This window comes from Hylobates moloch, unplaced genomic scaffold (assembly GCF_009828535.3).
Source record: "Hylobates moloch isolate HMO894 unplaced genomic scaffold, HMol_V3 SCAFFOLD_6, whole genome shotgun sequence".
Classification (NCBI taxonomy): domain Eukaryota; kingdom Metazoa; phylum Chordata; class Mammalia; order Primates; family Hylobatidae; genus Hylobates; species Hylobates moloch.
The window spans coordinates 79565286-79578812 of NW_026652281.1; the positions used below are offsets into that span (position 1 = coordinate 79565286).

The 13527-nt window shown below is 45.1% G+C and overlaps 1 protein-coding gene across 2 annotated transcripts in view; it reads right to left on the reverse strand.

Annotated features, from left to right (window-relative positions):
* The window catches only part of GSG1L (GSG1 like), a 270500-nt gene that overhangs the window by 168248 nt on the left and 88725 nt on the right, over positions 1 to 13527 (reverse strand). For both annotated transcript variants that reach the window (XM_058440849.1, XM_032157186.2), the window contains exon 2: positions 3619 to 3666. In XM_058440849.1, coding sequence (XP_058296832.1) covers positions 3619 to 3666 — 48 coding nt within the window. The remainder of the gene's footprint in view (positions 1 to 3618; positions 3667 to 13527) is intronic.

A 13527-nucleotide genomic window follows, 5' to 3' on the forward strand; every position in this document is an offset into this window, starting at 1 on the left:
GGGGAAGGGAAGGGAAGGGAAGGGAAGGGAAGGGAAGGGAAGGGAAGGGGAAAGAGAGAAACAGCAGAAGGGCGAAAGGGAGGAAGGGAGAAAGGAAGAAAGAAAGAAAAAATGACCATTTGGGCACCAAGCGTGGGGCGTGGTAGTGTGCACCTGTAGTCCCAGCTACTTGGGAGGCTGAGGCAGAGGATTGCTGGAGCCCAAGAGTTCAAGGCTGCAGTGAGCTATGATCACACCACTGCACTACAGATTGGGCAACAAAGCAAGACCCCATCTCAAAATATAACATACAGATCATTCGGGATACCAAGTAAATCAGGGGGCAAGAATGAAAGGAGGTAACCACTTACAAGATTGTGGCAGGAATCCAGATAAAAAATGGTTGTGGCTTTGGCTAGCGTAAAACAAAAAATGCATTTCCCATGTAAAACACAAAACTAGAATAGTCAGGCAAACGAAGAAAAATGTGTGATGCTACGGTAAGAAACTGATGATGGACAAATATTTTGCCAGGAGGGAGAGGGTAGGTGAGCAGGGGACAAGAGGGTATTGGAGAAAATGGGAATGGGGAAGTGGCATTTGAGAAGGGCCTGGAAATCTTGAAATCATGCCTGCGGTTTGCCAGGTGGGAGGAGCTGGAGGCAGGAAGGGAAGCACTCACCGGACCTCAGCTGACAAAGGGAATACAGATATCCCCCAGGCTCAGAAGCCCTAAGCTTTTCAGCAGGAGAACTAGACATTTAACAGCCAGACTGTTCAGGTTCAAATCCCAGTTCTCCCATTTTCCAGCCGTGTGGTCGCTCTGTACCTCAGTTTCCTCACCTGTAAAATGGGGATTACAGGAGCCAACGTGTGCCAAGTTCTCAGCATAGCACCTGGCACACAGTAACTACCGTATGAAAGCCAGTTAGTGCCAGTGTCGTGATTATCATATGTGGCAGACCAGAAAGATGCGAGGAGGGAGGTCCCAGAGGGAGCCGGTGCGGGAGCGGTAACATAGGGAAAGAGTATTCCTTGGGTGAGAACACAGCTGAGTGTGGACATCCAACCCTGCACACTTGCTCCCAGTGTGGCTGGGAACAAGTCCCTCGTCTCTCTGCCCTCGGGTTCCTCTGTGAAATGGAGAAGCTGAGTGTGGTGGGGAGAAAATGGATGGGTCTGAGGGTGCCACGTTACTGTGGGTGTCTGCTGGAAGGGCTGGGCCTGTATGTATGGGGAGAGGCCACACGGGCTGCCTTGGACCAAACCCTGCCAACCTCAAGCGAGCGCTACAGTGTTTGAGAGACAGCGAGTACATGAAAATCATTCAGCACCTCAGTGGCAAAGCCAGCCCACTCAGCCTCCTTGTAAACATTTTTATATACACAGCCAGAAGGTTCTCGGCGTGACTGCCAAGCCCTAAAAGTAAAATCACAAGACCAGTAAAACACAAAGATACAACCTCTTTGGGGCTCTTGTAAAAGAAGCAAAATAAAGGCCTGATGCCTTCTGGAGGGGCACAGGCCACCCACCTGCCACTGTACACAGACACGCACGCACACACCACTCACATGGGCACACAACCCGTATGTGCTCACCCTAGGATGTACCTGTGCTTATGCACACATGGGCACACAAGGCACCTGCATTTACATGTGCACGCATGTGTACACACCTCCATGCCCACGTTCACACATGCTCACCCGGCTCATCCACAGGCATGCATGCATGCACACGCATAACAGCAGCTGCTCGTGCACATGCACACTCACCCTTACCCGGGACACACGCACACATGCATGTGCACATACGCAGGCCCTGCTTTCTGGAAGCCAGATTTGGAGCAAAGTTGACCCAGGAGCTCCAAGGCCTTGGGAATTATGGGATGCACATCCCAGAGGGCTGCAGACAGTGGAGAGGTGTGAAGCGCAGGCCTGGATTTCACCCAGCTCTGCCCCTCATGAGGTGTGAGACCTAAGTGATTTCATCTCATCTCTCTAAGCCTTGGTTTCCTCATCTGTCAGGTGGGAGTGAGAATGACAGCCCCTTCCTCACGGGGTTGTGGGGAGGTTTCTCAGTTGATGCTTGCAACCTGCTTGGCACTGTATCCGGCACATAGTAACTGTTCAACAAATATCAGCCATGCAGTGGTCGTATTATCGTGTTTCCCAGTGATCTCAATTTGGAAGCTGTGGCTTGGCCACCCAGCCAAATGTTTTGGAGATGGCCACATGTAGCAATTAAACAGAACACAGCCATGGGGACATCAAAGAAATGGAGGAGGCGGTCCTGACTGCCAAGAGGCTACTGGGGGGTAGGGAGTCCTTGTTGCTTTCTGCAAACTGAGGGCCCAGTGGGTTCCCTGTCTCTTGCCCCTCAACTTCACCAGCTGCCACTTTTTGGAGGAGCACTCCAAAAAGATGGTGTCTGCAAAACAGAATGTCACCAGCTTCCAGGACACATGGTGCCCTTCTGCCTCAGTTTCCCCTCCCCTGACTCCCAAGCCCAGAGCCCTCTCTTAATCTCCAGGCTATCTGAAGATACACGCGTACCTGTTTCACTCTTGGCAGCCTATCTCCTGAGTGGCAGAGGGTAGGCAGATGGGGAGGCAGCCACACTCCCCCGTATCCCTGTGGCAGGCTCTCCTCCTGTGTCCATTCTCTTGTTCTTCCATAATAACAAAATCCCTGACTTTCAGCTAGGCACAACATTGCCCAGGATAAAGACCACATTTCCCAGCCTCCCTTCTAGCTGGGTGTGACCATGTGACTAGTTCTGGTCAAGGAGATATATGCAGGTGTTGTGGGATAACTTCTGGGAAACTTACAGTTTGCCCTTCCTGCATCCTGCTGCCTGGAATGCAGATGCAATAGCTGGTGCTCTGGCAGCCATCTTAGACCATGAAGAAAAAGGCAGTGGGACAACACAGAGGGTGGCAGGGCCCAGGATCCTGAGGACTTCGTGGAGCAGAGCCACCTTAGATTGCCTACTTTCAAACTTATAAAAAGGAGATAAATTTCTCCATTGAAATTAGTTCCTTAGGGTTACTATTACTTGCAACTAAACCTAATCCTGACTGCTATCCCCCGACTCAAGCTTTGCCCTGCTCCTGATAATCCAGTCACTGCCTTGCACAGCTCTGAACATCTCTGTGGGCTCAGAGACTCTGCTGTCGAGCTCTGACCACCAGTGAGCCCTCTCTGGATGGTAGCATCCAATCAGACTGGCCCTCCCCACACCTGTAAGATGACAAAGGCCAGGCACCTGGCTTCCCTCCCACAAGGTTAAATCCTACAGCTGGAGGCAAACCCCAACACCAGTCTTGCCTGAACCAAACGTCCGCACCCCCAATCATCCCTCCCACAGTCCCAGCATGTACTGGACGGAATGGAAGAGTGATGACCCTCAGGGCTACTCTGTCAGACAGGGAGGGCAGACAGTCCCCCTCCACCAGCTTCTCCCACTCTACTGAGAGCTCAAGAAACTCAGGGCTTTGCAACAGGGTGTCTGGCTTCCAGGGCCCTCTTGCCCAGGGATGCTGAAGAAGACGCTATCACAGGGCTTTGGGGAGCCACCAAGACAGGAAAGATGTCCCCAGAGAGGGCGGAGCTGCCACAGCTGAGCTGGGGCCACACTCACCTTTCTCCGACGCTGGGGCCAGGTCAATGAAGCTGCGACATTTTTCACCTTTGAAAAGAAGAGAAGCGTTTTCAGAATGTGAGAGGACACGTGGGCTTCCGAGGTTTGCCTGCCCCCGTCCCATGAGCCCTGGAGCAAGCCAGTGTCTCTGACCCAAGCCCACTGACATCTTTCTCCAACCCTGATTCCTAGAAGCCCAACATCCCAGGAGTGTGGATGGCGAAACTGCCAACTCTCCCGCCTCCTGACCCCATCCATCCTGGCCCATTGCTTCCACCACCGCGATAGCAACTGGGTCCCTTTCCACCGCCTCCCCCCGGAATCCACGCTCCTCCTTACTGGCCTCCCCAGGCCTCCACTCTGGCCCCTCTCCAATTCATTCTCCACACTGTAGCTGGAGGGATCATTTCAAAACACAGCTCTGATCACATCCAACACACGCGCACACACAGCTTGCTCCTGTTTGAAACTCTTCGATGACTTCCCAAAGGAGAAAGTTCAAATTCCCATATGTGGACCCAGAACAGGCCTTGACTGGCCTGTCCACCCACTGCCCTCTCTCTCTGTCCCGGTTCCTGCTACACCCCTGTGCAGCCTCCCACCGTGGCTTTGCACATGCTGTTCCCTGCCTGGAACACACTTCCACTGTTGTAACTCTCACAGCACCTTGGATTTCTATGGGGCGCGGCCACCCTGTGTCTGCGTTTGCAAGTGTGAGTCTCAGGTGCAAGTTTGTGGCACTGAGATGATAACTCACTGAAAGAGAGTGTGTACTGACCGCCAAGAACTGGAAGGGAGGATTTAAAAGAAAGAAAAAAAAAGTGGTGTGCTAGAGTGGATGGATTTTGAATGAATTGCTTTATACTTTTTTTTAATGTTACATTGTTTCCTCAGAGGCTAGAGGGAGGCAAATTCAATGTGCAGATCATACTTTGGGAGGCCAAGGCGGGCGGATCACGAGGTCAAGAGATGGAGACCATCCTGGCCAACATGGTGAAATCCCATCTCCACTAAAAATACAAAAGTTAGCTGGGCATGGTGGCACGCACCTGTAGTCCTAGCTACTCGGAAGGCTGAGGCAGGAGAATCGCTTGAACCTGGGAGGCAGAGGTGAGCCAAGATCATGCCACTGCACTCCAGCCTGGGCGACAGAGCAAGACTCTGTCTCAAAAAAAAAAAAAAATGAGCAGATCAGCATCCACAGCCACACTGAGGCATTGGTGGGCCTTGGGCCATTTTGCCTTGATAAGCCCCTTCCTAAATAAGAATTAATTAAATAATTAATTAAAAATTGTTGTATTTATCAATCATGGATAGCACAATTGTATTTATCAATTGTGGATAGCAGCACTATCCAAGATTTGGAAGCATTCTAACCATCAACAGATGAATGGATAAAGAAAATGTGGTACATATACACAATGAAGTACTATTCAGCCATAAAAAAGAATGAGATGCTGCCATTTGCAACCACACTGATGGAACTGGAAGTCATTATGTTAAGTGAAATAAGCCAGGCACAGAAAGACAAACTTTGCATGTTCTTATTTGTGGGATCTAAAAAACAAATAAATTGAATTCATGGACATAGAGAGTAAAAGGATGGTTACCAGAGGCTGGGAAGGGTAGTAGGGGATTGTTGGGGGAGCAGTGGGGATGCTTAATAGGTACAAAAAATAGTTAGAAAGAATGAATAAGACCCACTATTTGCTAGCACAACGGGGTGACTGTAGTCAATAATAACTTAACTGTATATTTTTAAATAACTAAAAGAGTATAATTGAATTGTTTGCCTGTGTCAAAACATCTCATGTACCCCATAAATATATACACCTACTATGCACCCATAAAAATTAAATATTTTATTTTGTTTTATTTTATTTGAGACAAAGTCTCACTCTGTCGCCCAGGCTGGAGTACAGTGGTGCAATCTCGGCTCACTGCAACCTCCGCCTCCTGGGTTGAAACAATTCTCCTGCCTCAACCTCCCGAGTAGCTGGAATTACAGGCACCCACCACCACGCCCAGCCAATTTTTGTATTTTTAGTAGAGATAGGGTTTCTCCATGTTGTCCAGGCTGGTCTCAAACTCCTGACCTCAAGTGATCTGCCTCAGCCTCCCAAAATGCTGGGATTACAGGCATGAGCCACTGCGCCTAGCCAAAAATTTTTAATTTAAATAAAATTTAATTTAATTTAATTTTAAAATAATTTTAAAATTATGTTTTACAGTCACATTGGTATAGAGACGAATATACAATGTTACTATTAAGTATTAAACATTTTCTTCACCTAAGTTTCTTTTTCTTCTTCTGAACTTTCTACTCCTTCCAGACCCTTTCTTACAAATAGAAGCAGCTCACACCGGACTCTGCTTATGCACATGTTAATGTCTATTTCCCCCAACAAGCTGCAAGCTCTGTGAGGACAAGGACCAAGTCTTCATTGCATCCCCAGCTAGTAAATGACACCTCCATCCCCAGGTGCTCAGGCCAAAACCCTGGTGCCATCTTTATCTCATTTGTGGCTCTAGCTTCCCGATGCATCTAGCATCCAGCCACTTCTCGCCACCTCCACTGGCCCAGCCACCATCAGTTCCCACCGGGATCACTGCAGTAGCCTCTGCACTGGTCTCTCTGTTTCTGCCCCATCCTCACAGTGACCAGAAGTATCCTGGTATAACCTAAAACAGATTATGTCCCTTCTCTGCTCAGAACCCTCTCAGCATTCCCAATTCACCCCAAGTCAGAGCCTAAGTCCTCGCTGCGGACTGCAAGACCTTCTGTGATCTGTCTCTCCATCACCTCCCTGACCTCTTTCCCTCCTGTCTTCCCCCTCACTCACTCCACTCCTGTCATTTTGGTCTCCTTGCGGATCTTTGAATGTGCCGGGCATTCTCCTGCCTCAGGGCCTTCGCACTGGCTGCCTCTGCTGCCTGCAGCACTGTTCACTCGCATGCCTGTGTGGTTTACTCCTCCTCTCCCCTGTCATTTTTCTCAAATGTTATCTTCCCAAGGAGGCCTTTCCATTTAATCTATCTAAAATTCCAAATGTCCCTCCCCGACACTCTCCATCTCCCTTCTGGATGGATTCCTAACAGCTACGATAGAACCTGGTGTACAGTGACTGCTTAATAAACATTTTCCAACCAGCCTGAGCAAGAAAGTGAGACCCCATTTCTACAAAAAATTTAAAAATTAGCCAGATGTGGTGGCACGGGGCTGTAGTCCCGGCTACTGGAGAGGCTGAGGCAGGAGTATCGCCTGAGCCCAGGATGTTGAGGCTGCAGTAAGCTGTACTCCAGCCTGGGCAACAGAGCAAGACCCCATCTAGGAAAAAGGAAACAAACAAACAATATTGAAGGAATATATGAACAAATGAGCAAGAGAATGAATACACGAGCAAATGAATGAATAAATGAACAAATGCCACTGAAATCTTATGTCTACGAGAAGCTTCCCCTCTTCAGTCTTTCCTCCCAGGCCTCCCTGATGCCGGGGACACAGTCCTGACCACCAAGGATGCAGCACTCAGCAAATCGTGACCCAACCTCTAGACCTTTCTCACAAAGACAGGGGGTGCACGCTGGACCTATGCTCACAAACACATTTTCTTTGACCCACACGGGATCATAAAAACAGGTAAATTGCTACCTACAAATTCAGATTTGCAATTTTCTCTTAAAGAATCAGAAGATCCAGCTGTGCTGAGCCCACAATCCCACACAGCAGCAATCACATGGGGCCAGGCAGCTGTGCCTCCTTTAGATAAGGCACCTGCAAGGTCTCTGGTTTGCCACAGCCCCCGCCGCCCACTACTGCTCTGCCTCCAGCCTCACCTAAACCACTGAGACGGCACCTGTGACGCTAGATTGGATAAACTCTAGGGTGAGTTTGCAACCCCTGGCTTCAGGATGTTACTGCTGATCCCAGCAAAGAGACAGATTGGAACCAATGTGGGTTGAAGATTCAAAAACGATCTAGAAGCTTTCAGCATTCTCAACTCATTTGTCTGCTTGGAGCTTCCTAAGTTCTCTGATAAGGCCTCTTGAAGCCCCTTTGGCCTCCTGAACCTCCTGCCAGCCCTATATCAATGCAAAGGCAGAGATGAAGGCAGCGGTGGGAGATGAGTCTGAGAAGGAAGGAAGGGGTCAGGTCACAAAGGGTCTTAAGTGTCGAGCAAAGGAGGTGCTTCCTCTCTTATTTACATCACTCCTTCCAAAGAATCACAAGGCCACAGATGGGTGAACCCTGCTCTGTGGTTCCAGCATTCTGGCTTCCCCTGCCCCCGCCCTGTGCTCCGTACTGAGATGCAGGACTCACACCTTCCATTACAAAGACGATAAGGCCCAGGGCAGCTGAGGGACCATCCTGGGCCACACAGCACATTAGAGGTGCTGAGATTATAGCCCACTGAAAGAGATGTTTGCTAACACCAAGAACTAGAAGGGAGGATTAAAATTAAAAAGTGTTGGTCAGGCACAGTGGCTCATGCCTATAATCTCAGCACTTTCGGAGACCGAGGCAGGAGAATCACTTGAGCCCAGGAGTTTGAGACCAGCCTGGCCAACACGGAGAAACCCCATCTCTGATAAAAATACAGAAATTATCTGGGTTTGTTGGCATATGCCTGTAATCCCAGCTACTTGGGAGGCTGAGGCAGAAGAATCACTTGAATCTGGTAGGTGGAGGTTGCAGTGAACGGAGATCGCGCCACTGCAGTCCAACCTGGGTGACAGGGTGAGACTCCATCTCAAAAAAATATAATTAATATAATATAATATAATATAATATAATATAATATATATAAGTGTTGTGCTGGAGTGGATGGATTTTGAGTGAATTGTTTTAAACTTTCTGTAATGTTATATTGCTGGAACGGAGGAGATGTAATGGCCAAATTCAGACCAACACCCAAGGCCACATTAAAATGTTGGTGGGCCTTGCACATTTTTTGCCTATTAGGGGCCCTTCTTAAACTTCAAAACATAATAATAAGAATTCTATTTTACAACCACATTGGCATAAAGATGAATATATTAAGTATTAAGCATTTTCTTCAGCTAAAAGTTTATATTTTCTTCTGATTTTAAAATAAATTAATTTTTTTCTTTTTTTTGTTTGTTTTTATTTTTAGAGATAAGGTCTCGCTCTGTCACCCAGGCTGGAGTGCAGTGGCTCAATCATAGCTCACTGCAGCCTTGAACTCCTGGGTTCAAGTGATCCTCCTGCCTCAGCCTCCTGAGTAGCTGAGACCACAGGCACATATCACCACACCTGGCTAGTTTTTTTATTTTTTGTAGAGATGGGATCTCACTCTGTCACCCAGGCTGGTCTCAAACTCCTGAGCTCACGCAATTCTTCCGCATCAACCTCCCAAAGTGCTGGGATTAGAAGCATGATCCACCATGCCCGGCCCTAAAACATTTTCATGGGCCCAAGACTTTTATAGAAGTATTCTGGGCCCTCCGCTCTGTGCCTCCTGAGCCTAAGAAAGATGCCAGCCCTCCTGCAGCAGGCTCCCAGCTCTCACCACCAACTGGGCACCTCAATAATATTTAAGATTTATGTGCTAGACATTTTCCCTTTTCTTTAACAATTTTATTGAGATATAATTCACATGCTATGCAATTCATACATTTAAAGTATACAATTTGGCTGGACACAGCGGCTCATGCCTGTAATCCCAACATTTTGGGAGACCAAGGCAGGTGGATCTCTTGAGATCAGGAGTTCAAGACAAGCCTGGCCAACATGGCGAAACCCCCTCTCTACTAAAAATACAAAAATTAGCTGGACATAGTGGCAGCTGCCTGTAATCCCAGCTACTCAGGAGACTGAGGCAGGAGGATCACTTGAACCCAGGAGGTGGAGGTTGCGATGAGCCGAGATTGCCCCACTGCACTTCAGCCTGGGCAACAGAGTGAGACTCAGTCTCAAAATAAATAAATAAATAAATAAATAAATAAATAAATAAATAAATAGAATAAAGTGTACAATTCAATGGTTTTTAGTATACTGTTAGCATATTCACAAGCCTGTGTGACCATCACCACAATCAATTTTAAAACATTTTCATCACCCTGAAAAGAAAGCTGTACCTATTAGCAGTCACTCATTTCCTGCAACCCTTCCAGCCCTAGGAAAGAGCTCATCTATTTTCTGTCTCTATAGATTCACCTAGTCTGATCATTTCATGTAAATGGAATCATACAATATTGTATGATTCATATAAATGGAATCATAGAATATACTCAATATGATCAGACAAGATATGAAATACCATTTCCTATAAATGGAATTATATAATATACAATACAATCATATAATAATATTTTGTGACTACCTTCTTTCACTTAGAATAATGTGTTTAAGGACCAACCATCTTTGTAGCCTATGTTAGTAAGTCATTTCTTTATGTCACAGAATAATATTACATGATGTGGATATACCACCTTTTATTTATCCATTCATCAGATAATAGATGCTTGAATTTGTTTCCACATTTTGGTTATTTATGAACGTTCATGTACAAGTTTTTGTGTGGACAAGTTTTTGTTTCTCTTGGGTATATACCCAGGAATGGAATTGCTGGGTCATATGTAACTCTATGTTTAACATTTTGAGAAATTGCGACACTTTTTTCCAAAGCAGATGCATCATTCTATGTTCCCATCAGCAACGTATGAGGGTTCCAATTTCTCCATGTCTTCAGCAACACTTGCTATTGTTCGTCTTTTTTTATTATAAGCATCCTTGCCAGTGCCATGCGGTATCTGACTGTGGTTTTAATTTGCATTTTCTTAATGACTAATGATGTTGAGCATCTTTTCATGGGCTTATTGCCCATTTCTATATCTTCTTTGGAGAAATATCTTCTCAGACCCTTTGCCCACTTTTTAATTGTGTCATTTGTTCTTTTATTATGGGTGACTAGTTCTTTGTATATTCTGCATACAAGTCCCTTATCAGTTATCTGATTTGTAAATATTTTCTCTCATTGTGTGGCTTATCTTTTCACTTTCTTGATGACATCCTTTGAAGCAGAAAAGTTTTTAATTTTAATGATGCCCAATTTATCTATTTTTCTTTTGTTGCTTGTGCTTTTGTTGTCATATCTTCTTTGTTATTAATTTTAAAATAGAGGCTGGGTATGGTGGCTCACACCTGTAATCCCAGCACTTTGGGGGGCCAAGACAGATGGATCACTTGAGGTCAGGAGTTCAAGACAAGCCTGGCCAACATGGTGAAATCCCATCTCTACTAAAAATACAAAAAGTAGCCAGACATGGTGATGCGCCCCATGCCTCCCTACTTGGGAGGCTGAGGCAGGAGAATCGCTTGAACCCAGGAGGCAGAGGTTGCAGTGAGCCAAGACCACGCCATTGCACTCCAGCCTGGGCAACAGAGTGAGACTCCATCTAAAAAAAAGAAAAATAGAGATGAGGTCTCACTATGTTGCCCAGGCTAGTCTTGAACTCTTGGGCTCAAGTGATCCTCCTGCCTCAGCCTCCCAAAGTGCTGGGATTACAGGCATAAGCCACTACACCTAGACTAGTGTCATATCTAAGAAGGGTGTGCCTAGCCCAAGATCATGAAGATTTACTCCTATTCTTTCCCTTAAGACTTTTGTAATTTTAACCCTTCTATTTATGTCTCTTATCCATTTAGAGTTGATTTATGTGCATGGTGTATAAAAGGGGTCCAGTTTTATTCTTTTGCATGTGGATATCCGGTTGTCTCAGAAGCACTTGTTGAAAAACTATTCTTTCTCCACTGAATTGTCTTGGCATGCTTGCCAAAACTTAATTGACTATAAGTAAAAGGGTTTATTTTATGTTCTCAGTTCTATTCCATTAATTTATATGTCTCTCCTTATACTACACTCTCTTGATTACTGTAGCTTTGAAGTAAGTTTTGAAATTGGAAAATGTGGGTTCTTCAACTTTGGCCTTCATTTTAAAGATCATTTTGTCTATTCTGGGTCTCTTGCGTTTTCATATGAATTTTAGGATCAGTGTGTGAATTTCTTTAAAAAAGCAAGTTGGAATTTTGAAAGGGATTGCACTGAATCTGTAATGGGACCGATTTGGGAAGTATTGGCATCTTAAAATATTAAAACTTCAAATCCATGAACATGGGATGTCTTTCCATTTACTTAGATCTATTCAAATTTCTTTTAACAATGTTTTGTAGTTTTCAGAATATAGGTTTCATGCTTATTTTGTTAAATTTATTCCTAAGTATTTTATAATTGTTGATGCTATTATGAGTGGAATTGTTTTCTAAATTTCATTTTGGATTGTTCATTGCCAGTGTATAGAAATATAATCAAATTTTGTATATTGATCTTGTAAACTGCAATCTTGCTGAACTCATTAATTAGTTCTAACAGTTTTAGTGGATTCTTAGAACTTGCTATATACAGAATCATATCATCTGCAAATAGAGATAGTTTTACTTCTTCATTTCCAATCTTGATCCCTTTTATTTCTTTTTCTTGCCTAATTGCTTTGGCTAAAACGTCCAATATAACATTAAATAGAAGTGGTAAGAGTGGACATCCTCATCTTGTTCCTGATCTTGGAGGGGATGCATTCATTTTTGTACCATAAAATTTGTTGTTAGATGTGGGGTTTTTTTAATATATGCCCTCTGTCAGATTGGGGAAGTTCCCTTCTATTCCTAGTTTGTTGAGCAGTTTTATCATGAAAGGATATTTACTGTCTCTTTAGTCCCACAACAAACTTCAGTGAGAGTCTCCACTTTCAAGACAAGCAAAGTGAGGGTCTGAACTTTCAATGACTTGCCTAAGACCACACAGCCAGTGAGAAATGGAGCAAGACTCAACCCAGGTCTCCAGACTCCACACTCCACATCCTAAAATCTTCCCAGCTCTCTGTTCCCATTGCTATGTCAGAATTTCCTACTAGAACCAGATGTTCCCACCATGGACAGCCAGGGGTGTCCTGAAAAAAATCCCCTAGGAATATACCTCCATAGAGACAGGGAAAATCCATGAGAGGCCAAAATAAATGGCTCTCACACTTCTATTTCTGCTACATGGACAAGGCTAAACAGAAGATGTTTAAGCAGAGATGATCAAACTTAGCCCACACTGCCCAGGCAGGTCAAAGCTGAGGTTTAAGGAAAAGTCATAGAGATGACATGAGGAACACAGGATACTTCAATGGCCAGAAGTCTAACAGCTGAAATTCAAACACAGAAGAGATGTTTTTCCTCCAAATCCTTAGTCTCTGTGATAAAGATTATCTAAGGATTAATGAGCTAGGTATTAAATGGCACCATATTGGCTTGCTGCTTTTAGAAGTGACTCATAAAATATCAAAATCAATGGCAATTAAGTTTATATGTTTAGTTAAGGGATTTATTTTGGGCATTAAACCTTAAGACAGGTGCACTTGTCTCTCAATCACACTTCAGACTGGGGCTTGACAATTGGATCATGGAGCTGTGGCATGTTACTGCCACCTGATGGCAGCATACCTTTGGTGAACCATGGAACTTAAAAGCTGAGAAGAATCCTATTAGGTCAATCAATTTGTGTGATTCTTAACCCCGGAAATGTGAATCCCCGGCCCCACCCACAACAATTCTGATTTAATTGGTCAGGGTGGAGACCATATATAGTAGAGTTTTAAAAGCTCCCAGGTGATTCCAATGTGCACTCAGGGTGAGAATCACAGCCTATTAAAAATATCCTTCCAACATTAGAAAAACAACAGAGAGTCCTTTTAGTTATGGCTCATGTGATGGCACTGGCCAATCCTTCAAGGGAGGGCATTTATGGGGCAGAATAGCTCAGTGGTCAGGGGTCTGACTTCTGGAATCAGCAGAGCTGAGTGCAAATGCTGGCTCTGTCACTTCCTGCCATGTGAGTTCTCCCATCT